The sequence below is a fragment of the Dreissena polymorpha genome, chromosome 9 (assembly GCF_020536995.1).
Source record: "Dreissena polymorpha isolate Duluth1 chromosome 9, UMN_Dpol_1.0, whole genome shotgun sequence".
Lineage (NCBI taxonomy): Eukaryota > Metazoa > Mollusca > Bivalvia > Myida > Dreissenidae > Dreissena > Dreissena polymorpha.
Window position 1 is genome coordinate 38,185,175 of NC_068363.1, and position 27,904 is coordinate 38,213,078.

The window sequence follows — 27,904 nt, forward strand, 5'->3', positions numbered from 1 at the left end:
AGGTATGTACAACACGTTATTGATATCTATCTAAATTATGGTTCCTTTTTCCTATTTTGGATTAAAACACGTTGAAACACATAAACCTTTATTTATTTCTTGCCACTCAAATGCATGGACGGCAAACTAAAACATGTATAACAGTAATACAATTATGAAATTGATTTACAGAGTTTATTAATTTGACTGTAAACAACACAATCTTATAGATAAGGAATTGATGGCCTCTCAGAGAATAATAATTTTATCATTACACATTTTTGCATACTTCAATTTGTCTTTATCATTAGCCTTATCTATAACAATGCAAGCGATTTAATATCTATTCTCTTTCCACAACCGCCCCAAGAATATACTTCGATGGACCCAACAGAATGATAATACAGTTGCTTGATTAGGGCCTCCTTTAAATTCACTCGTGTGTAACACTCGCGATGTTCACGAATGGTTATCGGCAGATGCCCCAACGGTTTTGTTCCAGCCTCCTAGACTACTAGGCAGCTGTGTGTTTTCTTCTTGGGAACCTGAAATGTACAATTAGTTTATCAAGTGTATGCTTTTATTTTATCTTCGATGGCGTCAAAATCTCTGGGAAGATCTGACTCTGTGTCAGTTTTCTATGCAGAATCAGTTGTTTGTTTCTGTTTGGAACTCACAATATTCAGATCGAGAATCCATGCAAGGATAGCCGTATGTTCACATAATCCCGTCTTAATGACTTCTCATAAATTCTTTATTTGTCAATTTAAGACTGTATTAACGTTCCATTTATATAAAAAAAAGGGTGATAACCCAATGTTCTTTCTTTATTTATTTTTTCAAAACTGCAATAAATTTTATTAAAGTACATGTAGAGACAATATTCTGCTGGGCCATCCATTCTAATTCTGCAAGAGGTAGATAAAAGCAATATATACACTAAACAAAAACCACATTAAACCTTTAAATTGACAATCTTGTATTTCCTTATCCATAGCCGACATTTCAAGATAAAACACCCACCTGTTCCCTCCACAATGTCTTCGTACTTTGTGAGCTCTTCAAAAGGTCTGGGACCTAATAACTCTTCCAGCCCAACTTTGTCGAGCTTCTCCTTTTCTAGCAGCGTGTTGGCCACTTTCTCCACATCAGTTTTATGCTTGTTCAGCAACTCTTTCGTTTTACTATATGCAAAGTCAATGATTTTCTTGACTTCTGAGTCAATAAGTTCGGCAAAGTCCTGGCTATAGGGTTTCACGACTGACTCTTGGTCTTGGAACGACAGGTGTCCAACCAATGGACTCATGCCGTACTGGGTAACCTAGCAACACAAGAACAATGGGTAAAAGCCAAGAGGAGCCAGTTCATTATGAAGAACAGGTTTTGACTACAGGGGTATTCTAAACAGACCTCGAACAAAGAAAAAGTATCTACCCAGTATACAAGATCCACATTTCAATCATTCCTAACTAGTCAGCATATCCATGTCCTTACCGAATAATATTATTCCTTGTCCAAATGTACCAGTACTTCACCTGTGCATAAGCCAGCTCCGTGACTTGTTTGAGCTCCTTCTCAGCCCTCCTTGAAAAGTGTCCAAACTCAGTGTACCAGTACTTCACCTGTGCATAAGCCAGCTCCGTGACCCATTTCAGCCCCTTCTCAGCCCTTGTTGAAAAGTGTCCAAACTCAGTGTACCAGTACCTCACCTGTGCATAAGCCAGCTCTGTGACCCGTTTGAGCTCCTTCTCAGCCCTTGATGAAAAGTGTCCAAACTCCATCTCCTCGGCCACCACACCACCAAGACTGCAGCACATCATGTCAATCAGCTGCAATGGGGAGATGCATGTGCGTAAATTGTGGGCCCTATTTAGCCTGTGCAGGCTAATCAAGGACGACACTTGCCGCTCTTATGTTTTGTTTTGTTTGCAGCAAGTCTCTTCTTACATTAAATCCAGTTCAGACAGGAAATTTTGTCCAGGATTAGCCTGTGTGGACTGCACAGGCTAATCTGGGACGACAATTTAAGCACATGCATTTAGTCCAGTTTGCCAAGAACAAGGCTCATAAAGGAATCTGAACAACCCAGTTAAAATATTAACCAATGAAAAGATTGCAGTCTTGTGCTTATTTTAGAACATTTATATTACGATACACAAAACTAAAATCATGAGTCCAAAATACGTGGGAACCAGGCCGGGTTTGACATTAATCGCAAGACATACAGAATCCCCCTACAGATAAGAATCCTTATTTATTAAACATTACCCATTTCTCGCATTTGGTCATTTGTCTCTACATAGGTAAAAGCAGTAATTAATTGAAAAGCCTTATTCATAAAGAGAATGAAGTGAATAATCATAAAGAGAATATCAGGCTACTCAACTACCATTTGTAATATATCAGGTAGAGAATATCGGGCTACTCAACAACCATTTGTAATATGTCAGATAGAGAATATCAGGCTACTCAACTACCATTTGTAATGTATCAGGAAGAGAATATCAGGCAACTCAACTACCGTTTTGGTATGAAGTGAATAATCATAAAGAGAATATCAGGCTACTCAACTACCATTTGTAATGTATCAGGAAGAGAATATCAGGCTACTCAACTACCGTTTTGGTATGAAGTGAATAATCATATAGAGAAATCAGTCTACTCAACTACCATTTTGGTATGAAGTGAATAATCATATAGAGAATATCAGGCTACTCAACTACCATGTTGGTATGAAGTGAATAAGCATATAGAGAATATCAGGCTACTCAATTACCTTTTTGGTATGAAGTGAATAATCATATAGAGAATATCAGGCTACTCAACTACCATTTTGTAATATAGAGAATATCAGGCTACTCAACTACCCTTTTGTAATATAGAGAATATCAGGCTACTCAACTACCCTTTTGTAAAATAGAGAATGTCAGGCTACTCAACTACCCTTTTGTCATATAAAGAATATCAGGCTACTCAACTACCCTTTTGTAATAAATCAAATAGAGAATATCAGGCTACTCAACTACCATTTTGTAATATATCAGGTAGAGAATATCAGGCTACTCAACTACCCTTTTGTTATATAGACAATATCAGGCTACTCAACTACCCCTTTGTAATATAGAGAATATCAGGCTACTTAACTACCCTTTTGTAATATAGAGAATATCAGGCTACTCAACTACCCTTTTGTAATATAGAGAATATCAGGCTACTCAACTACCTTTTTGAAATATAGAGTATATCAGTCTACTCAACTACCCCTTTGCAATATAGAGAATATCAGGCTACTCAACTACCCTTTTGTAATATAGAGAATATCAGGCTACTCAACTACCCTCTTGTAAAATAGAGAATGTCAGGCTACTCAACTACCCTTTTGTCATATAAAGAATATCAGGCTACTCAACTACCCTTTTGTAATAAATCAAATAGAGAATATCAGGCTACTCAACTACCCTTTTGTCATATAAAGAATATCAGGCTTCTCAACTACCCTTTTGTAAAATAGAGAATGTCAGGCTCCTCAACTACCCTTTTGTCATATAAAGAATATCAGGCTTCTCAACTACCCTTTTGTAATATATCATATAGAGAATATCTGGCTACTCAACTACCCTTTTGTTATATAGAGAATATCAGGCTACTCAACTGCCCTTTTGTAAAATAGAGAATGTCAGGCTACTCAACTACCCTTTTGTCATATAAAGAATATCAGGCTACTCAACTAACCTTTTGTAATAAATCAAATAGAGATTATCAGGCTACTCAACTACCCTTTTGTCATATAAAGATTATCATGCTTCTCAACTACCCTTTTGTAATATATCATAAAGAGAATATCAGGCTACTCAACTACCGTTTTGTAATATATCAGGTAGAGTATATCAGGCTACTCAAATACCGTTTTGTAATTATATCAGGTGAGGCTTTGAATAAAACCTGTTTTTCTGCTTATCTCACTTTAGTGCTGCCATTTAAAAACAAACAAGAAAATTTATTGAATTGATATTCCCCGCACATTTTTTTTTTACAGACGGACGAACCGACGTACTAACAGACAGACTGATGGACGACTCCGATTGTATATCCCTCAGCCTTCGGCAGGGGTTAATAATAAAATAAAATGGCTATGGCACTGCATTTTCAGCTGGAATGAATATGTTGTTATACCTTTGGCACGTCAATCATGTTAACGTTAGCACTTGCGAGTTATATTTAAAAAAATCTTTTTTTGATGCTTTTGTTGCATTTTGTGTCCAAAATATATTACATATTGGTAGCATATTGTTTATTTTGCTGAATCTGATTAATTTTCACAGAAAATGATAATGCTATATAAATGAGCCGTGCTCTGTGAAAAGGGGGTTTAATGCATGTGCGTAAAGTGCCATCCCAGATTAGCCTGTGCAGTCTGCCCAGGCTTATATGGGACGACACTGTACGCACATGCATTAAACCCCTTTTCACAGAGCACGGCTCAAATGATTCCAATAAATATGGGATTTGACATCACATTGACGTATATAAACACAATACTTTCCTGAAATAAACAATTATATCAGGCATCTTCGTATCAAGCCGATATCAACACAGATGCAGGATTGAATTTAACCCTTTATCACTTAGATACCTATTTAACCCTTTACCACTTAGATACATATTTAACCCTTTTTACCACTTAGATACCTATTTAACCCTTTACCACTTAGATACGTATTTAACCTTTTACCACTTAGATACGTATTTAACCCTTTACCACTTAGATACGTATTTAACTCTTCACCACTTAGATACGTATTTAACCCTTCACCACTTAGATATGTATATAACCATTCACCACTTAGATATGTATGTTCATGCATTTGTAGTCCCTTAGAAAGTTATATTTAATTTAAGACCTTTCTTACTAGATTCAAGCTTTTAAGGCTTCATTTCCAACCCTTAGATTGGATGGGCAGCAAACAGCATAAAACCTGAACAGACTGCAAGTTTCTCACAGGCTGTTCTGTTTTTATGCTGTTTGCACGTTATCATTTTCACTCTGCTTCAGATAGGGAAAGAGTTAACATATTACCTGTTCCTGGGTCTGTAAATATTTCTCCTTGGGCAGGGACATTGAAAAGCTCAGCTTGTCACCACGGGGAATCAGAGAGATCTGAAATGATCATTTGAAAGAACATGAAGAAACAATGCAATTTTATAACAAGAGCACCGCCTTGCGGGTGCAGACCGCTCGTCTATTTTTCTTTTAAAAAGTAAAGGGACCTATCTCAATACTTCAATCAAAAAAGATGGAGGGGTGGGGTGGAGAGGGGTGTATAGTTTGGGGGTGGGGGGTGGTCATTTATTACATTATCTTCCAAAAATAAGAATTACAAATGCAAAAAAAAATGGGGGGGGGGATTCTTGGGTGGGATAGTTGGACGGTCTTTCAAAAATAAAATAATAAAAAGAGCTGTCACCATTAGATGACATATGCCCCCTATAAACGCTTTGATAGAAAATATGAGCATTTTTCGAAACCTAAACGCAGATTTCGAAACCTAAACGCGGACCCTAAGTTCAAGGTCAAGGTCACAGGGGTCCAAATTTTTTAGGCGTATGGAAAGGCCTTGTCCATATACACATGCATACCAAATATGAAGGTTATATATCAAGGGACATAGAAGTAATGAGCATTTTTCGAAACCTAAACGCAGATTTCGAAACCTAAACGCGGACCCTAAGTTCAAGGTCAAGGTCACAGGGGTCAAAATTTTTGGGCTTATGGAAAGGTCTTGCCCATATACACATGCATACCAAATATGAAGGTTATATCTCAAGGGACATAGAAGTTATGAGCATTTTTCGAAACCTAAACACAAAGTGTGACGGACAGACAGACGGACAGTCCGATCACTATATGCCCTCCTTCGGGGGCATGAAAATAAATATTTTTGTTTTTTAACCATGTTTAAACACACACAAAAATTGGGAGTGGGGGTGGGGGGGTATAGTGTAAGGGTGTGGTCATTTATAAAATGATCTTTCAAAAATAAATGAAAAATAAAAATTACTTTTCTTGGGGGGGGGGGGGATTCTGGGTGGAGTCTATTGTAGTATGTCAGGTAAGAGTTGTTTTGTCAAAGTATCAATCAAATCTGATCATAAATAACAAATGGCAATTTTAGCAAAATTTAATTATTTGACCTTGAGAGTCAAGGTCATTCACAGGTCAAGGTAAAATTCAACTTGCCAGGTACAGTACCCTCATGATAGTATGAAAGTTTTTGAAGTTTAAAAGCAATAGCCTTGATACTTAAGAAGTAAAGTGGATGTTAACACAAAATTTGACCATATATTCAAAGTTAATAAGTCAAAAAAGGGCCATAATTCCGTCAAAATGAGAACCAGAGTTAAGCAACTTGTCCTGTACAGTCCCCTTATGATAGTTTGATTGTGTTACAAGTCTCAAAGCAATAGCTATGATACTTTAGGAGTAAAATGGACCAAAACTCAAAGCTTAACGAAATTTTCAATTTTCTAAGTATAAAGGGCCATAATTCTGTCAAAATGCCAGTCTGAGTTACATAACTTTGCCTGCACAGTCCCCTTATGATAGTTAGTAAGTGTCACAAGTATGAAAGCAATAGCTTTGACACTTTAGGAATAAAATGGACCTAAACACAAAACTTAACCACATTTTCAAAGTATAAAAAGGGCACATAATTCTGTCAAAATGCACACCAGAGTTATCTAACTTTGCCTGCCCAGTCCCCTCATGATAGTAAGTAAGTGTACCAAGTTTGAATGCAAAAGCTTTGATACTTTATGAGAAAAGTGGACCTAAACACAAAAATTAACCGGACGCCGACGCCAACGTGATGACAATAGCTCATAATTTTTTTTCAAACAAGGGCTGTTTGTAAAACATGCATGCCCCCCATATGGGCTGTCAGTTGTAGTGGCAGCCATTGTGTGAATACGTTTTTTTGTCATTGTGACCTTGACCTTTGACCTAGTGACCTGAAAATAAATAGGGGTCATCTGCCAGTAACGATCAATGTAGCTATGAAGTTTCATGATCCTAGGCCTAATTATTCTTAAGTTATCATCAGGAAACCATTTTACTGTTTCGAGTCACTTTGACCTTGACCTTTGACCTAGTGACCTGAAAATCAATAGGGGTCATCTGCCAGTCATGATCAATGTACCTATGAAGTTTCATGATCCTAGGCCTAAGCATTCTTGAGTTATCATCCGGAAACCATCTGGTGGACAGACCGACCGACCCACGGACCGACAGACCGACCGACATGTGCAAAACAATATACCCCCTCTTCTTCGAAGGGGGGCATAAAAATAGATGAGCTAAAAACAGAGCTATTGCTGAAGGTAATTAATAAATGTACGGCTTTCACATATGCAACAAGCGCATAAAACCTTATACCCCAGAAAGCACTGCATTTTGAACAAGAATGTCAAAGTGTGGCATTCACCTTAAAGTAGCACTGTAGTCGCTGAGTGCAATTCTTTGTTTGTGTGGGTATAAATAAATATAAATGCAACCATTTGGGAACTTTTAATTTATAAGGTCATGTCATGCTAATGCTGGCCTTCATTTAACTTGATATCATACCATTTAATGTAAACGAGATTGTATTGTGTGTTTATCAAATTAGACAGCTGAGAAGTACTGTTGAGTTTTAACCCATTTATTAAACTCTACTGCAATAAAAAAGCCTAGATAATATTGAGACAGTCACGAGAGTGAGGAATCAAACCCAGGCCCCTCTGATCTCATGGCAGATACAGGGTGCAGGATCACGTGACTTTGTGGGGTTCCCCCTTTTAACTTTAATGGATGTTAACACGAGGGTAAGTGGTGCTTTATTTCAAATAACTTTTTAAAACGATTTTTCTTAAGAATTTAAACTAGTGCATAAAAGACATATTTTTATGCTGCTTTTGGCAATGTGAAATTCATCAGAATTTCTTTATTTAATCAGCCTGTGTTCTTGTTCAAAATTCTATTTGTACTACACAGTTATGCTTAAAGCAACATGAAATTTTGTAACCGATTTCAGATGTATTCAAGGATTTATTCTTATACCTTAAGATATCCACACAAACTGAGAGAAAAACTTGTCTTTTATGCACTAAAGACTTTTGCAAATGTATTTTAATAACTTGAGATATTTGCAAAAAAAAAGTTTTTAACGGAGTGATTACATTCTGTCAAACCTGTGTGTAAACCCCTGAAAACCCCGTTGATTCTGCACCCTAAGATATCATATCGACTCACCAACAAAGATCTTATAAAATTCTTGATAAAAATAATTTTTGGAAACACTTAACTTAGTTTGAAAAGTCTTTAATATTGCCTTGTGAATCCACTTTTCACACATGCATTATGACCCATTTACCCAGAGTGCTGCTCAAGTAGAAAGTCATGAGTTTGTGTCTGCAAGGGTACCTTCAGAATTGGCGAGGCATGTTCCGAGAACCATGCAGTCACAGTTTTCCCCGCCTCATGAAACGCAATCTTTCGTTTCTCAGATGGGATTAACACACGAGTCCTCTTTTCCATGCCTACAAAATAGAAAGATAAAAATAAACAAGCAAATTCGTTGAATTGATATCCCCCGCCAATATGCTTCTGGACACAAAAGCGTTATATTTGACACTAAAAAAGCATTTTTTTTTAAGATACAAAGGGCCATAACTCCGTTATTAACAGATGGTGTACAATGCCATTTGGCGTGCATCATCCTCTTATCCATATATATACTCATACCAAGTTTCAATGGATGGACAACGCAAAAACAATATACCTCCGCCGTTGGCGGGGGATAATAAGTACCAATATGTCAGGTTAGGCACAATAATGTCACATGACTAAATTACATGTGGCTCTTAGATTATATAAAGACATGTAAATAATTTTCTTAAGTCACAAATGAACACGAATTGTGGAGATTTATTTCCCTACATGTTTAATTATTATAATTTAAGAGACTCTCTGGTAAAAAATAAAACACTATTCGTAAATGGTTACATCAATATATATTTACAAACAATCACATTCATGCAATTACAATTGAAAATTTCTTTACTGCATTACCAATTTTTAAGCATGTATCTAAATAACGCTGGCACAATTATGATATGGGTTCATATAATAGAAACACACACCCATATTGTTACACTTATTTATGAAATACATGATATCAAAAAATATTAATGTACAAAAATTGACCACAAAAATAAGCCTGTGCAGTTTGCACAGGATAATCAGTAACGTCACTTTCCACTTTCATGAAATTTTTCATTTAAATAAGATTTTTTTTAAACAAAAATGCTCTTTCAAAGACTTTAGTAGAAAAAGTCTGCACAGACTAACTTGGGACAAGACTTTACGCACAGGCATTAAGCCCCGCTTTCCCATAAGAAGACTTATTTATAATACATGTATCAATAATCAAGCATACCTGCTACAACTCGTTCAATGGCCTGATCAAAGTGTTCCATCTCTACCATTGTTTTGCTGTGTCGAACAGCAATCAGGGCCGCTTCATTACAAACATTCATGATTTCAGCACCTTAAACACAAATAAGTAATAAGGTATATGATACGCACTTAAAGCCCCATAAACATGTAAAATCAAGGAATATTTTGTTAAATATTTCTTAAAATAAAGTTAACCCATAAAAATTCAGTGTTCCTTATAGCAATAGCCAAAATTTCAATGCTAGATGTGGTCTGGTAACATAGATTTAACGAAATTTGGGACAATATATTCGATGTGAATTTCCCATGACAATATCCCAATATTCATTGATTTCAAATGGTGTTTATGGGGCTTAAATTTCACAACTTGCAATATTGCAGTCTTAAAGCATTCCCCTAAGTATTAAATCAATATGTTAATTTGTGAGAAAATCAGAGTGTGTATTAAATAAAGGCTTTTCTTGCATACCATTACTGATAAGATTTATTTACAACAATTTTTTTATATATTGCCTCCTTTTATTATTGACCAATTATGTTTAACAAATTTGCTCACACGAAGAAGAATATGATATATTCATAGCATGTCATTTAAATCCACACCATAATTGGATCCTTCAAAGTAGACCGCTATTTTGTGTTAAAACTATGGCATATTATTCACATTTATTACCTGAAAATCCAGGTGTGAGTGTGGCCATTTTCTTGGCAATTTCATCTTTGTCTAAAGCTGTCTTTAGTTTCTTAAGGTGGACTTTGAAAATTGAGGTTCTGAAAACAATGGCTTGACGTATTGAAACTGCTTTTCAAGCAACTTTATTATATAAATAAGTCTACATGTACATATCAAAATTCAAAAATGTGAATAGCCCTCAAACAATTTGTATTCATCTGAATTTCTTAACAAAACAGATACTACAATATATAGAAAAATAAAAATAATATACAAACAAGGGACAAAATTGTCACAATACCAGGTTTTCAAAAAAAAAAAAAGTCTGATAAAGGGAGACAATTCAAAATGTGCAATGTAACCCCCCTTGTTTCAAAATCAATCTATTTTTAGTCGTGGTGACCTTTACCTTGAAGATATCGACGTTATTCTTTTGCGCGACACACCGTCCAATGATGGTAAACAAATGTGCCAGATGATCCAAAATCTCACAATGAACGACATAGTTATGGCCCAGACAAGCTCATTTATGGCAATTTTTACATTTGAACTCAAAGTGTGACCTTGACCTTGGAGATATCGACGTAATTCTTTCGCGCGACACACCGTCCAATGATGGTGAACAAATGTACCAAATGATTTTACAATCACACAATGAACGACAAAGTTATGGCTCGGACAAGCTTGTTTCTCCAGCCCGCCGCCCACCGACATTCGCCAATCTAATAACCAGTTTTTTCCTTTGGAAAACATGGTTAAAATCCAGGTAATGAGTTGTTTGCATATACCGGGGGTACATGAATTACCTTCCTTTTATATCGGGTGAACCGACATATATTTGTCGATCAAATCTTCCAGGTCGCAGCAAAGCTTTATCAAGGATGTTCAGACGATTTGTGGCGGCCATAACAATCACACCACGCTCACTTTCAAAACCTGGAGAGAAAAATATGTACATGTACTAGAAATTGCCAAGACAAATAGTGCTGAGATGGCATTTTAACCAAAGTTAAAGGGCAAATAACTGTGCAAAAATATAGTCATGCAGTTCTCCATAATATGAAGTATAAACAACATATCAATAAAGTTTCATGTGATACTAATAAAACTTACTAGAGACTAAATTGCGACACAAAGTACACATGTACCACAATATGAGTATCCAAAAATTTGCCTAATTTAAAGAGCATATGACTCTGCAAAGAACATTTTTTTAAATAACAGAAAAATGACAAAGATTTTCAGGACACAAAGTAGTACAAATGTACGTATAATGATGTAAGTATCCTTAATGTACCTAAGTTGTACAACATATAACACTTCAAATAATATGAGTTGTGTTCTGAGAAAACTTGGCATAATGCATGTGCGTAAAGTGTCATCCCAGATTAGCCTGTGCAATTTGCACAGGCTAATCAGGGACGACACTTTCCGCTTTTATGACATTTTTCGTTAAAATGAAGTCTTTTCTTAGCAAAAATCCAATTGAGGTGGAAAGTGTTGTCCCTGATTAGCCTGTGCGGACTGCACAGGCTAATCTGGGACGACACTTTATGCACATTCATTTAACCCAGTTTTCACAGAACATGGCCCATAATTTGACCTACATGCAAATAACGTCTTGCACATTAGAATACTATATACAACACATCTATAAAGTTTCAATTTGATACACTAGAGCCTTGGAGTTCTTGAAACAAAGTACACACATGCAGTGATGTCACTATCCAAAAACTGAAAAAGTTGAAGGGCACATTTCTCTAACAAGAATATCCAGTTGTGTTTTTACCATTTTGGGAATGGGGCCGGGTCATTTTGGTTTGGGAAATATGGCGTTTTTACTAAAATTGGGAAATTAATGTTGTTATGTAATGCTTAAAAATACTTTAAAATTTATTTAAAGTGATTTCAATATTATATTTTCTAAGGCTGCTTAAGAGCTGTATTTGGCAATTGACATGTTAAGGCTTATTTAAAAAAAAACTTTTTTGGGAACTTTTAATCGGAAATTTTTAGGTTTCATTGGGGAAAAATATATACTTTTTTCCACTGGGACTGGGCCAAATTTGAAAGAAAAACACATGCTAATATCGCGACAAACAGAAAAAATAACATATGCTCTTTAACTGAGCAACAACATCAAATCTATAAATTTTCACGTTCTAGCAAAAACAGATAACCTAGTTCACCACAACATGATGTACATATGAAAACATCTGCCTACTTTCGAGGGAAAAAAAGTCTGCAACAAATTACACAACATAAACAAAAATTAAGACTTGCACTTCTATACAGTGTAAACAACATATCTGTAAAGTTTCATGTCAATACACTTCAAACTGAGAGACTATTTCATAACAAAAAAAGTACACATGTGCAGCAAGACAGACCAACCCCCCCCCCCCAAAATCCGTTTGCAGAGGTATAATTGTTTTTAATAACATCATATTTACCTGAAAAAAAATCCCCACACCATTGTATTACAACGTGAAAACACATGACTTTTCTTAATACATAAAATTGCAAACAGATGTACATCTCCTCTGGAAGTTTTGATTTGATACCAATACCTTAAGCATTATTCTCTATAAACCTTTACCATGTCAGGGCCATCTTTAGCAAGGGCATTAATTATATAGGCCCATTCCTTTAAGAAAAAGGCCCTTTCCCCTTAAAGAATTTCTTTAAAATGACAATATTTTCCACAAAATTCAAGCTTACTTTGGGAAATTTCTTCCCCTTTTTCAGTTTTGTTGATGATCTTTTCCTCAAAATGGAAGGCCAGGCTCTTTCCCCAAATCAAGAAAATAAAGCCCTGCATTTACTACAGATTGAAGCCAATATTTCACTTATTCAGTCAGGGCTTGCACTGACAGAAGTTTGATAGCAATTGATTCCCAGTTTTTTTTAATAATATCGCAAAATTGTAGTATCAGAAGTGTAAAATGCTTAAGATGTCCAATATCCAACACTTGGATGAATGTAATTCTAAAACGTGCTAGCCCTGATCATAATAATATTTCACATTTTTCAACATTAGTCCCCAAAAAGCTAAATGTAATTATAAGGAGTGGAAAACCTGACTTACACCAAAAAGATGTGATATAATCCTGTGACATTTGTAATGTACATGTCACATACATATTACGCTCACCAAATGTCCAGACACGTTAAAGCAAAACTAACAAATGCAGAGGACAAACTGTGAGTTTAAAGAAGTCCAAAGAAAGCCCTGGATTCAGTAGTAGAATTTATTGTTTGTGCATAAGACCATCTCTGGGAGAACAAGCAAATTCGTTGAATTGATATCCCCCGCCAATATGCTTCTGGACACAAAAGTGTTATATTTGACACTCAAAAAAGCATTTTTTCAAGATACAAAGGGCCATAACTCCTTTATCATCCAATGGTGTACAATGACATTTGGCGTGCATCATCCTCTTATCCATATATATACTCATACCAAGTTTCAATGAAATCCGCCACAGCACTTCCAAGATATTTCTCCGGACACAAAAAAGCATTTTTTCAAGATACAAAAGGGCCATAACTCTGTTATTAACAGATGGTGTACAATGCCATTCGGCGTGCATCATCCTCTTATCAATATATATACTCATACCAAGTTTCATTGAAATCTGTCAAAGCACTTCCAAGATATGGCTCCGGACACAAAAGTGTCGGACGGACGGATGGACGGACGGAAGGAAGGACGGAAAGACGGACGGAAGGACGGACCGACAACGCCAAAACAATATCCCTCCGCCTATGGCGAGGGATAAAAATACCAGGTAAATGCCAAATACAGATAACGTCATTTGCTGGGCATGAAAACCTGCACAACTCGTGGAGGTTTTGATAAGACTTGCTATTAAATATATATATAATGACTTCATCTGTATTCATCACTAACTTCTCAATATGAATCTCATTCTGGGATCTGCACAGGCTAATCAAAGATGAACCTTTTAGTCTATAATGGAGTTTTATTTATTAATGTCTTCCTTCATACAAAAAATCAATTTAAGCAGAAAGTTTTGTCCGTGATTAGCCTGTGCCGACTGCATGTACCTTTAGGCACTTGCTTTAAGCACACTTTTCCCAGAAGAGGCTCCTTTAAAAAAATCATCAAATAATTCTCTTGATTGCTAAATATGCTGTCAGCATTTGGGCTAATAAAGCGGATAAAACTGGCTTTCAAGTGATCAAGTGAGCCTTGTTCTGGAAAAACTGGGCTTAATGCATGAGTGTAAAGCCTTGTACCAGATTGGCCTGTGCAGTCCACACAGGCTTATCCGGGACAACACTTTACACTTATATTGTATTTTTCATTTAAAATCTCTACTTAGCAAAAATCCATTCCAGATGCGCCTCGTTGGACTGCGCAGGCTAATCTGGGAGGACACTTTACACACACGTTTTAAGCCCCGAGTCCCGAATGCCCACATGTGTTGCCTTACCATCCATCTCTACCAGCAGCTGATTGAGAGTGTTGCTCCTCTCGTCATCGATGGAGTTGCTGCCCGCACGCTTGGTGCCTATGGCGTCGATCTCGTCAATGAACACTATGCACGGCGCGTTCTCTCGAGCTGTCTTGAACATCTTTCTCACCTGCAGTGACATGTTGTCATTTATTTCCAGTCATTTATTTCAGATAAGCACTTTGTAAAGAAAAATATTAAATAAATGTGCCAGCATATGACGGGTATCACTGCTGTGTAGGAAATAACGAGCTTACATTTATTAAAGTACATGACATGTGTTTTATAAAGAGCAACTCATGCAACTACCCAATAGTTTGACTGCTCAGCACTGCTAATATTTCGACCTTGATTTCAGAAGGCAGGACAAACTAATGCCTTCTGAACATCTTCCCAATGACCTTATAATTTTTGTCCAAGTTTGATGAAATTCCATTAATGCGATTGGGGGGCATAATGAGAATGCACTTTTTCTGTCCCTCACTCCGTAAGCCAGTCTGTCCGTAACGTGTTAACGTCCACTTATCTCCTATAGCCTTTGATGGTTGTTATTATTTAAAGGCTTAGTAGAAATAAACAAAATATCCTGCCTTTGAATACGATCAGCGCAGAACTGTGTTTAGTGTGTGTCGAGAACATGCTTAATATAGCATAACTTTACACACAGCCGCAAAAATCGATTTTAAATCTAAATAGACTGTTAGTTCATATACCTACCCTATCAGGTCCCACTCCCACAAAAATCTCCAGGAACTCAGACCCTGAGGCTGCTATGAAAGGTACACCCGCCTCTCCTGCGGTTGCTTTGGCCAGAAGTGTTTTCCCAGTGCCAGGAGGGCCGTTCAATAAGGCCCCTTTAGGGATTTTGGCACCAAGTTCAACATACTGCTGAGGGTTCTTCAGAAAGTTCACAAACTCCATGATCTCAATCTTGGCTTCTTCACAACCCGCAACATCTCTGCAGACAAAACCGTCTATAATGAATGTCCCATTGAATCACTTCACAACCCGCAACATCTCTGCAGACAAAACCATCTTTAATGAATGTCACATTAAATCACGCAATCTGGATATTAACATTGCTTGTATGAATACTATAAAGATCAGTTTATGCTTTACCCCTTATAAACACAATTTGATGCGTTTGAAGTCCCTTAGAAAATCTAATTAAATTAAAAATCTTTTTTACAAGAATCTAGTTATAAAGGCTTCATTTCCAACCTTAAGATACTGATGAGCAGCAAACAGCATAAAACCTGAACAGACTTCAAGTTACGCCCAGGCTATTCTGGTTTTATGCTTGTTGCAAAAGCCATTTTCACTTTGCCTCTGAGTGGGAAAGAGTAAACAGTAATGTGTAACAAAAATAACAAAATTAATGAACAAATACACAGTCACACAGATTACAAACTGGATGAACCTATCAGAAAGTCGGCAATCTTAAAGTCAAATATAAATCACTTGAATGTACATCACACTTTTAAATAACCTCTCATTATACGTATATTATGTTGTATTAATAGCCATAATCAGTGCCATTAACATGACTCCGTAATTATGTCAGTGTATAAGTGTGTATGCTCACCTCATAAAAAACCTGTTCTTAATTTGATGACATCTTACATCCAAAATACATACACAGTGTGTTCTCTATACAAGATAGCCACATCAGCGTATATAGAAAGTCTACATTACAATTCTTAAAGGCAGTAAATAAGAATTCCGTTACTGTGCATGTATTTAAAAATGCCCTTGCATATCCATGATAATTATTGTCAGCTTAATTTCTCAACAAATTTTATTATCCTTAAAATCTTACTTGAACTTAACAGGAGTTTTTTCACTCTTTTTGGACTTAATTCTTGTGTAGTCTCTAACTTGATTTTAGCTCGAGTGCACGCACTAACTAGAATATCACCCTAGTGTTTTCACTTTATTAAATTCCAATCCATTGTTCTTACTTACTTGAACCAGACTCCAGTCTCCTCACTGAATTTAATTTAAATACAGTGTCTTCACTTACTTGAACTTAACTGCAGTGTCCTTAGTTATTATTTCAATCAAGTATTCTTACTTACTTGAACTTCACTCCGGTGTCCTCACTTACTTGAACTTCACTCCAGTGTCCTCACTTACTTGAACTTCACTGCAGTGTCCTCACTTACTTGATCTTCACTCCAGTGTGCTCACTTACTTGAACTTCAATCCAGTGTCCTCACTTACTTGAACTTCACTCCAGCGTCCTCACTTACTTGATCTTCACTCCAGTGTCCTCACTTACTTGATCTGCAATCCAGTGTCCTCACTTACTTGAACTTCCCTCCAGTGTCGTCACTTACTTGAACTTCACTCCAGTGTGCTCACTTACTTGAACTTCACTCCAGTGTTCTCACTTACTTGATCTTCACTCCAGTGTCCTCACTTACTTGAACTTCACTCCAGTGTCTTCACTTACTTAAACTTCACTGCAGTGTCCTCACTTACTTGAACTTCACTCCAGTGTCCTCACTTACTTGAACTTCACTCCAGTGTCCTCACTTACTTGAACTTCACTCCAGTGTCCTCACTTACTTGAACTTCACTCCAGTGTGCTCACTTACTTGAACTTCACTCCAGTGTTATCACTTACTTGAACTTCTCTCCAGTGTCCTCACTTACTTGAACTTCACTCCAGTGTCCTCACTTACTTGAACTTCACTCCAGTGTTCTCACTTACTTGAACTTCACTCCAGTGTGCTCACTTACTTGAACTTCACTCCAGTGTCCTCACTAACTTGAACTTCACTCCAGTGTGCTCACTTACTTGAACTTCACTCCAGTGTCCTCACTTACTTGAACTTCACTCCAGTGTCCTCACTTACTTGAACTTTACTCCAGTGTCCTCACTTACTTGAACTTCACTCCAGTGTCTTCAGTAACCATCTTTGCAGGCTGTTTGTCAACCATGCTGTCGATGTTGCGTGAGAACCTGGAAAAACTGCGGACCTACAGACAAGATGAAAATAATATGAGCCTCGTTCTGGAAACATGCATAATCATGCATAGTGTCAGCCCAGATTAGCCTGTGCAGACTGGGACGACACTTTCTGCCTAGAGAAAGTTTTCTCCGTGATATGCCTGATATACTGCACAGCCTAATCTTGGGAGTACACTTTGAGCACTTATAATACACTCATATAATACATCAAATAAAAGGGTGTAATAGTTACTAAATCCTTGCAAAAGCATGCCTATATAAACAGGACTCAAAAAAAAGCTTCTATCAACTTGATAAATTAAAATCAAGTCCAGGCAGCCGAGCTAAAATAGAAAATATATTTACATTATTTCTCTCCCTTGTATCAAGTTTTAATAAATCTGTGGTATATTCACAATATTGCTTGCTTGGAAAACAAAATGGTATAAGTATAAACCTATTTATTTCAGCTCTATTGCATCGAAAGCCTCAGGCTTATTTAAAATGCTCTCAAGTCTGTTTTGTCTTTGAGAGAGATCCACACCACAGAATGCTCCCACAGTGGGGATCGAACCAATGACACCCCCGCTTGCTAGTACACCATATCATATCCACGTCGCCACGGCGACAAAAATGGTATTGAAGGACAAAGAGCTAGTTAATTCATTTTCGGATATTTTTAAGCACATGGTTTGGGTAGTTGTAGCACATGTAAACAAGTGATCTGTGCCCACTTTTTTTTTTCATTTTTAAATAATTTTTTTTGGTCTCTTGACCTTCCATCTTGATTCATGGATACATAGCATCTTAACTCTTTCAGTGCTGGAACCAAATTTTAAAGGCCTTTGCAAACAGTTTGGATCCAGATGAGACGCATCTCATCAGGATCCAAACTGTTTGCTATTCTTATAGTATTCTTTGAAAAAAAATCGAAGACAATGCTAATTTTAGAAATTCAGCAGACAACATTTTAGCAGACGACAAATTTCCCAGCATGCAATGGGTTAAACTCAAATGATTTGAACCATTTTCATAGAGAACCTTCCATTAAATATTCCTGTGAAGTTTTTTCAGACTTGACTTAGTTATGGGTAAGAAATCATTCGAATAAAACGTGACTGTCAAACTGCTCACAGAATTCAAAAAGTTTCCCATTAGCATATTTAGCATGTAAAATAGACAAAATAAAAGTACTTACTCCCAATAGCATCAATCCGAAAAGCATGAACATCAGAAAATATGTAAATGCACCTGTTCGATTGCTGCAATTATAGACAAATACAAAGAGAATTTAGATATATTTTCTGTAAACAAAAATACAAAATTAGATGCGATTATGCAATGCTGTAAAAGAGACAACTTATGTGAATAGAATCAAATACATGTAGGTAATCATTCATTAATGTAATGTAAGGTCATCATTTATGAATGTAATGTTAGGTCATCGTCTATTAATGTAATGTAAGTTCATCGTCTATAAATGTAATGTTTGGTCATAATTTATTAATGTAATGTTTGGTCATCAGTTATAACTGTAATGTAAGTTCATCATCTATTAATGTAATGTTAGGTAATAATTTATTAATGTAACTTTGGGTCATCATTTAAGAATGTAATGTTAGGTCATCATTTATAAATGTAATGTACGGTCATCATTTATCAATTTAATGTTATGTCCTCATTTATGAATGTAATGTTAGGTCATCATTTATGAATGTTAAGTTATGTCATCATTTATTAATGTAATTTTCGGTCATCATTTAATCATGTAATGTTAGGTCATCATTTATTCATGTAATGTTAGGTCACCATTTATTAATGAAATGTTAGGTCATCATTTATTAATGTAATGTTAGGGCATCATTTATTAATGTAATATTAGGTCATCATTTATTAATGTAATTTTAGGTAATCATTCATTAATGTAATGTCATAATTTATAAATGTAATGTTAGGTCATTATTTACAAATGTAATGCAAGGTCATCATTTATGAATGTAATGCTAGGTCATCATCTACGAATGTAATGTTAGGTCATCATTTATAAATGTAATGTAGGTCATCATATATAAATGTAATGTTAGGTCATCATAATACATTTTGGAATGTAATGTTAGGTCATCATTTTGGAATGTTATACTAGGTCATCATTTATGAATGAAATGTTAGGTCATCATTTATGAATGTAATGTTAGGTCATCATTTATGAATGTAATGTTAGGTCAACATGAATGAATGTAATGTAAGGTCATCATTTATGAATGTAATGTTAGGTCATCATTTATGAATGTAATGGTTGGTCATCATTTATTAATGTAATGTTAGGTCATCATTTATGAATGTAATGTTTGGTCATCATTTATGAATGTAATGTTAGGTCATCATTTATTAATGCAATGTAAGGTCATCATTTATTTATGTAATGTTAGGTCATCATTTATGAATGTAATGTTAGGTCATCATTTATTAATGCAATGTTAGGGCAGCATTTATTAATGCAATGTTAGGTCATCATTTATTAATGCAAATGTAGTTCATCATTTATTAATGTAATGTTGGGGGGGGGGGAAATCATCATTTATTAATGTAATGTTAAGTCATCAATTATTAATGTAATGTTAGGTGTGAGGTCATCATTTATTAATGTAATGTCAGGATTGCACATGTGACACATGTCACATCACCCAAGCAATTAAATTTTAAAATATTTTTGTTCAGGAGTTTCTTCAACTGGTCTTCAAAAATGGCTACAGAAACATTTATCAAACATTTGTGAATAGTTCATGTAGATGTATAAAAACCTGTAGCGAAATATTACTCTTAATCCAATTATAGCAAACAACAACAACACTTTCTAAAACAATTGAGAATTTCACTTTCACTTTCCTAATCTTTTGTTTATTTAATCTATAGTTTTTGCAAATTAGGTCTTTTATTATTCATTTAATGTCAATATTCTGCTTTCAACAATAATACCAACCGGTTTCCTCACAGAGACCTGTAAGAAAAATAGTCTGCATACTCTAAATAGTATACATATATAGTATGTAGACAATTTTTTTTAAAGGTCCCTGTGGGTTTCCTCAGACAATGTGGCTTGATATTTTACCTTTCATACATGATTGCCACATGGCGGTCTGGGGTTACATTCATTTCTAGTTGTGCCTGTGTTATTTTTTTCTCAAAGTTGCTCAAATTTTCAACGACGAAAAACTCTGAGCTGGACTGGAACTGGTCTTGTTCATCCATCTAAAATAACAACATAAACAAAATAAACCAAGTCATGCCAGTGTTAATGCATTTGAGCTGCTCTCTGGAGAATTCTGCTTTTTGACTAAGGACTGTATGCATGGGCTTGCAACTGCTTTGTTTAAAGACTACATTGGCTTACTCTTAAGGCGAGCTTACAATTAGACTACAGTACACTTAAGTGCAGTACAGAAATCTCTAATCTCAAGTTGCTGAGTATCCAGTAGAGGCAGCACTAAAAACAATCATAATCATCATAATACTTAATTAGGACCCAAGAATGCTCATTTAAAATCACTAAAAATTTAATACTTTAATAAGACCATACAGTGACTTCATCATTAAATAAGTAAGATTCATCATCTTCATAGATAAATTAACGATTCCATAGATGTTAGGCATTATTATATCGGGCATATATTAAAGTTGAGTTTACATGATCACAATATTTACTTAACGTTATTGTGAATTCTTGAAAAGCTAACTTCGGCTTACATGAGCATACTGTGATTTCTTAAACAGCGTACATGTACTTTAAATATAAATAAGCTTAATGTGAATACTTCAAAATCTTACTTTAGACTAATTGAGCTTTATGTGAATACTATATGAGCTTACTTAAGATTTCATGTGCTTACTCCTAAAATAATAAGACCTTACTTTAGACTTCATGAGCTGTGAATATGATATGAGCTCACTTTAGTCTTCATGAGCTTTATGTGAATACTTTATGAGCTTACTTTAGACTTCATGAGCTAAATGTGAATACTATATGAGCTTACTTTAGACTTCATGAGCTTAATGTGAATACTATATGAGCTTACTTTAGACTTCATGAGCTTAATGTGAATACTATATGAGCTTACTTCAGACTTCATGAGCTTAATGTGAATACTACAAGAGATTTCTTTAGACTATATGAGCTTTTTAAGGTTCTTTAAGATACCATTTGGCCTTATTGTGAAATTGACCAGAACATAGTATCTGCTTACTTTAAACTAAGTTTACCTTAAAGAAAACATTCCAGTAATCTTTTTTTGGGCCCGCTGGAATAACAGTGATTCCTTGGACCTGTTGATACATAAAAGTTGAATGTGAACAAAAATAATATTACAACTATACGAGCTGTGCTCTGTGTGAAGGGGATTTTATGCATGAGCATAAAGTGTCATCCCAGATTAGCCTGTTCAGTCCACACAGGCTAATCAGGGACGACACTTTCCGCCTAAACTTGTTTTTGCTAACAAGAAACTTTGTTGAAACAAAAAATATCATAATGGGGGAAAGTGTCGTCCCTGATTAGCCTGACACTAGGCACATGCATCAAACCCCTTTTTCACAGAGCACAGCCTCTGAATAGAAAAAGCCATCTATAGACATGGCAATGACAGAAAAACAGCTTTTAAATCTTTTTCGATTTTTATGTCAATAATTGCACAATCCCAATCTAGGACTGTATGAATGCTACCTTTAACCCTTTACCACTTAGATACGTATTTGAACGCATTTGTAGTCCCTTAGAAAGTTAAATTTAATTAAAGACCTTTCTTATTAAAATAAAGTTTTAAAGGCTTCATATCCAACCCTTAGATACTGATGAGCAGCAAACAGCATAAAACCTGAACGGACTGGGAGTTACAATGTCCCCACCCGAAGTTAGGTATTGTGAGGAAAGTGTTTTACATATGTTTCATCAGTGACTTTGACCCTACACGCACAAAACTAAAGCTAGGTGTCTAGGTCTCTATGCAAGCTTGATTTACCTTATGTTTTATTTTGATCCCCAATTACATACTTAAGTTATCAACTGGAAACCACCAGTTTAACACCGCTCATCTGCCAAACATTAATCTTGACTAGCTTCACTGAAAACCTTCTTGAAAAGTAAAAACCCTCAAATTATGCCAGTTATACATGTAATTAATCATAGGAAAGCGTATGGTCATGACAAGGATTATGTCTACAGTAAACATTACATTCATGAATAGTTCATGTAAAAAACATTAATTTTAACAATAACATTGACTGTGATACTCACAATACATAAACATGCAGTTGCATTTCTAAAGTGCAATATGATAATAATTATAACATCATGTAACTACAGATATGTCACCATAATTTTATTTCTTCTTTGCAAACATCACACACAAATAATAAACAATCATGACATACCTTTCCTTTTTTAAGATAGTTATCGATGAACTGTTGGAAAGATATTTCACTGTACTTTGAAAACAATGGCACCACAAAATCTACAAGAACGCTGTAAATAAAAAATAAAAAACAAGTTTACTAGAGTTTTTCAGAAAAATTACAATAAATGAATTTGTGACAATATCTTCCATGTGAATTTCCTGCGACAAAATGCGAACATTTACGAGCGAACAGGAGATTGGCTTCAGGCAGCACATGAGAACGTCGTGCTTTGGACGCTGTCCAAAGCCAATCGCGTATTTGCTTGTAAATGTTCAGATAACATCGCAGGGAATTCACACGGAATAAATTGTGACACAAAAATAAAAACAAACATTTTGTGTCTCATTATATCTATTTTACTGTACCACATCTAGCATTAAAATTTTCACTATTGCTACATGTATAAGGAACACAGATTTTGTATGGGTTTACCGGTACTTTATTTTACGAAACATTTTACAAAATATTCTTGAATCTTAAGTGTTAATGAGGTTGTGAACTTAGACAAACACAGCAATACTTGACGTCATACATTTCAACGACATCGATTGAACTTATATGAATTGTTTCCTTTATCAAGTTATTTTGTCTCACTAAAAAGCAAATAGGTGAATGTTAATGTCTTGTTTGGTTTTAAAATATAGGCAAGTCAGGGTATGACCTGATAAAACAAATCAACCTTGCTCTGGGGAAAGAGGTTTAATTCATGTGCTTAAAGTGTCATTTTGAATAAGCATATGCAGGCTAATCAAGGATAATGCTTTCCGCTTTTATTGTGTTTTTCTCTTGTATGCAGAAATCTTGTTTAAAGCGGATAGGGCCTTCCCTGATAAGCCTATACCGACTGCATATTGAGGCTCAAATGAACTTAAAAGGTTAAAGGTGCAGTTCATAATCTGCTTCGATAACGTATGCATCTTCAGCCGACTTCGACATTAACCCCCCGATCACTGGGATTTATGCCGTCCGTGAACTCACTTGTAAATCAGCATAGTAAGCCCTAGGAGGATGAGTGTTCTGTCGAAAGGAGGTCCCCCTGAAATTATTTTAACCATTTTTCAATTATTTACTAAAGCAACCCAAAAGCAAATTATGATATTTTACTGGTGACTTTCCTTCTAAATATAATGTATATACTCTATATATAGGATCTGACACGAGTTGTCAAATCATACCATATTTTATTAAACGAGTTCAGGAATTTTGTTAGTAAGCGAGACTTTGGCGAGCTTACTAACGAATTTTCTGGACGAGTTTAATAAAATATGGTGTGATATGACAACAAGTGTCAGATCTTTTTTATCACATGCTTTTAAATTAGCAAATTAAATAAATATTTACGCAAACATAATGATAAATCCCTAATGTTATTTACATTTCGTGACGTCATTTGACGTTGCAACGTCATTTCAGCAAAATAACAAAATGCGATTGGTCAATAAACGAAAACTAAGCTATTGAAAACGCTTAAAAATGTTGTATTACACATGTGTAATACAAACAAATATGTAATGGTTGTATAACATGGGAAACAGGGTATAGCATGTGATAAAAACATGTAATTTTACATGCAGGATTAAAAAATAAAACAAGGTCTGATCAGATGTTACTTTTGAACTGAACTACAAATACAGGAAAACGTGGATATGAACATCAATAAACTTTGGTGTTATGGTTGATTACGTACAAAATCAATGTTTTGTTATAATGATATGCAAACAATACCAGTGGAATTATATCCAAATCATTTATCATCAAATAAGTGTTAAACAAGAGATGTGTTTGTCAGAAACACAATGCCCCCTATTGCGCCCCTTTGAAATGAAATTTCAATATATCATTTGTCAGGTTTAGAAATTATCTTTCTTTTAAAGCTTATTACTTCCCTATGATTGTATTCTTTTACTTTTGACTTTGAAGGATGACCTTGACCATTCACCACTCATACTGTGCAGCTTCATGAGATACACATGCATGCCAAATATCAAATTGCTATCTTCAATATTGCAAAATTATGGCCAATGTTAAAGTTTTCGGACGGAAGGACAGACAGTTCAAATGCTATATGCCACCCTTTCGGGGGCATAAAAATGATTCTCAAATAATGGGGATGCGTCATTGTTCAATATCAAACAGCCAAGTAAATTAACACGATTTTCATACCATGTTTTTGTCTATAAATTCTGGTTTTATTCAGGATAAAAATTTTACTATAAATATTTTCTGAACTGTAGACATAAATATCCAGAAAACATACCAGTTCTTGGATTTCTATTGTTTTGATTATACTTCAAACAGGTTCTGTGAAAGCATCTCTTGAGTACTTTTGGAGACTGTCTCTGAATGGACATGAGTTGGCGCAAAATAGTTGAATGATATCTGCATCCTGGTGGAATCCCAACATGGTGAAAGTCTTTTTTAAGCTTTAATAAGAAGATGAATAAAGAATATATGAGACATTAATAATGAAACTAACAAAACTGCATTTTCATAGTAAATGTATTTATATTCTGTGATAAATATTACAGTAAAACAAATAAAACAATCAAATGTATCTTTAAATTAATTGCTTATTTGCCGCTTAACACTTAAGCCTAATTTTAATAAACACTCGGTATTAATTTTTTAAGCCATTTTTATAATTATAAAAGCTTCTCAATGGACATAATAAGCAAGGAAAGTCTGTCAACAGATTGTGGACAATCAAAAATGCATAACAGAGTGACAACCCTCAAAAAGTTATTCCATGGACATAATTAGCAATAAACTTACTACTATTACTAATTAGCAAGAAAATTTTGCCAACAGATTGTGAACAAGGAAATATGCATAACAGTGAGACAACCCTTCTAAAAACAGACATACAAATACACACATCAATTGCCAAATAAAGGACTTCACAAATACAATGATATTTATTTTTAAAATCTTCTAATTTTAAATTAAAGCCTCAACTTTAACTATATGTAAATGGCACATAAACCACATTGGGACCCCCATAATCATATCTTTTTTTAAAGGTCATTTTAAGCTAAATTGATTGAAGCACTAACAAAATACATGTAATGTGGTAAGGTTTGCAAAAAAGAACTTGACACAAAACAATTTCAACAGTATTTTTCTTAAACCTTTCTTTTTCTAACTTGATAATATTCTGTGATTAAGTGGCTTAGCCAATATCTCCAAAAGATAAAAACAGAAAATGTGTCAAAACTGCTAAACATGCCATCAGGTAAAATATGTTGATTTATTTTGAGAGTATAGCCAGCCATGACTCAATGATTATTGTAACCTCTCATTAAGAAAAAAGGTTTTTAAATTGTTATGTTTCAGGCTTGTTATGAAATTTTGCCAAAAAATATGTTGTATCACCCTAACCATAATTTGCTAAGGAGTTAAACCTCAGAAAAAAACGCAGGGAAATCTGCAGATAAATTACATCCCTGTAGTACACTACGTGACCCGTGATTTTTGCCTTATTCACAGAGTCACAGTGGACAGTTTTATGTTTTGACAGATTTCACGTGATTTGTCACTTCGCTGTCGCGCAAGTGCAAGATAATCTTCGCTGTAATTCCCAACAATTTTATGGTGATTCGTTGTGATCGCAGTGGATATCAGTGACATCGGTGATTTGCCAATTCAACCAATAAACCGAATCGTATTGATAACTGTATACATACGGCTTTCCTTATATTCACATTTTTGCGATAATCCTATATAATTACAACATCACTTACCAAAAAATTCATCTAAACGTTAATGACGATAAATATGTTTTAAGAATGTCATCAACACTACCATATGCCTACACCATTTTTCAGACGTGTAAAGAGTACAGTGCATTATGGGACAGAGCTTTCATTGGACGAGCAAATTTAAATTTTGATTGAATGCAATACGATCATAACCAAACACAGTATCTGCCATCACCAACACTGGTTCATGATATTTTTGGATATAAAAGATCATTTTCCTCGAATTTGAACAACTGTCAGTAAGACACTGCTGCAACAATCTATTCAGACAGCAATTCGAAATATTAACGGAACATCTGCCTATTCTCGTGATGTTACCGAACGACATCATACATAAAGAGGTAGCTTACAGTTACATTTGTCCTTCAAACTTATACATAATTGCTGAAAAATGTACAATATAAGACATATACATATCGCTTATACCTGCCGAAGAATAATATTTCGAATCTGATGCGATTTAATTAGCTTTGTGACATGTATCGGGGCATATAAATGTTGAAAAGACATGTTTTTCTCTGATCTCCGATCACTATTATGCAACTAGTTATCAGCTTTGCATGATTTCATGGTGGTATATTCGACTAAACAACCAACCACAAATATATAAAAAGAATTACACAATTCGTATCATAAAAATATTTAAAGTATTAATTTTACTATATTCAAACTATATAGAGTCTATATTACGATTTTTGATAGGCTTTTAAAAAAGGAATAAAATACGAAACAACATCAAAGAAACGCCACCGTATAGAAAAGGGTACAAACTACTAATACAAATGTAGGTTGTTTGTGAAATAACCTTCCCCAGTGTTTATTTCACTTTTACCGTTTACGACCTTACCTATGTTGTCCGCGGTACCTGAAACAAGTATTAAAAGCGTGTTATTTATAATTTAAAAACAACGCCATTATGTGTTAATATGATTATAGGTGCTACCTTATTTTCGGGCAAAAGCTTAAAAGATGTCTTTTTTAGTTTGCAAATTGATTAGAAATAAAAGCCTGCACATTTTAATTAAACAATCCAGCTCCCAAAAGGTAATTCGTTTTTAGAGAAATTAACCAAAAACATTTTTTTTAATTTAGGCAATGTATTTAGCAACCACTAGT

At 35.0% G+C, this 27,904-nt stretch overlaps 1 protein-coding gene across 2 annotated transcripts; it reads right to left on the reverse strand.

Moving 5' to 3' along the window:
- Positions 1–75: 75 nt before the first annotated feature.
- On the reverse strand, positions 76–27,540 carry LOC127845091 (AFG3-like protein 2). Of its 2 annotated transcripts, none has more exons than XM_052375780.1 (18): positions 27,460–27,540; positions 25,288–25,453; positions 24,009–24,066; positions 23,007–23,097; positions 21,840–21,902; positions 20,692–20,831; positions 18,781–18,844; positions 17,517–17,611; positions 15,344–15,584; positions 14,606–14,756; positions 10,952–11,081; positions 10,146–10,243; positions 9,453–9,563; positions 8,438–8,553; positions 5,057–5,137; positions 1,689–1,808; positions 1,003–1,300; positions 76–524 (listed from the first exon to the last, which is right to left on the reverse strand). In XM_052375780.1, the coding sequence occupies exons 2-18, from the start codon at positions 25,379–25,381 to the stop codon at positions 439–441; spliced, it is 2,037 nt and encodes a 678-aa protein (XP_052231740.1). In that variant the 5' UTR covers positions 25,382–25,453; positions 27,460–27,540; the 3' UTR covers positions 76–438. The 2 variants fall into 2 exon arrangements, with proteins under 2 accessions (XP_052231740.1, XP_052231739.1); XM_052375779.1 differs by lacking the exon at positions 27,460–27,540 and adding an exon at positions 27,215–27,419.
- Between the last annotated feature and the right edge of the window lie 364 nt (positions 27,541–27,904).

Excerpts from the sequence above, each read along its gene's own strand:
- LOC127845091 (XM_052375779.1), bottom strand. The coding sequence starts at position 27,298 with ATGTCTTTTCAACATTTATATGCCCCGATACATGTCACAAAGCTAATT. Across the intron at positions 14,757-15,343 it reads TGGGAGTGGGACCTGATAGG|GTGAGAAAGATGTTCAAGAC; the intron begins GTAGGTATATGA and ends ATGTCACTGCAG. Across the intron at positions 10,244-10,951 it reads TCACCCGATATAAAAGGAAG|AACCTCAATTTTCAAAGTCC; the intron begins GTAATTCATGTA and ends CATTGTTTTCAG.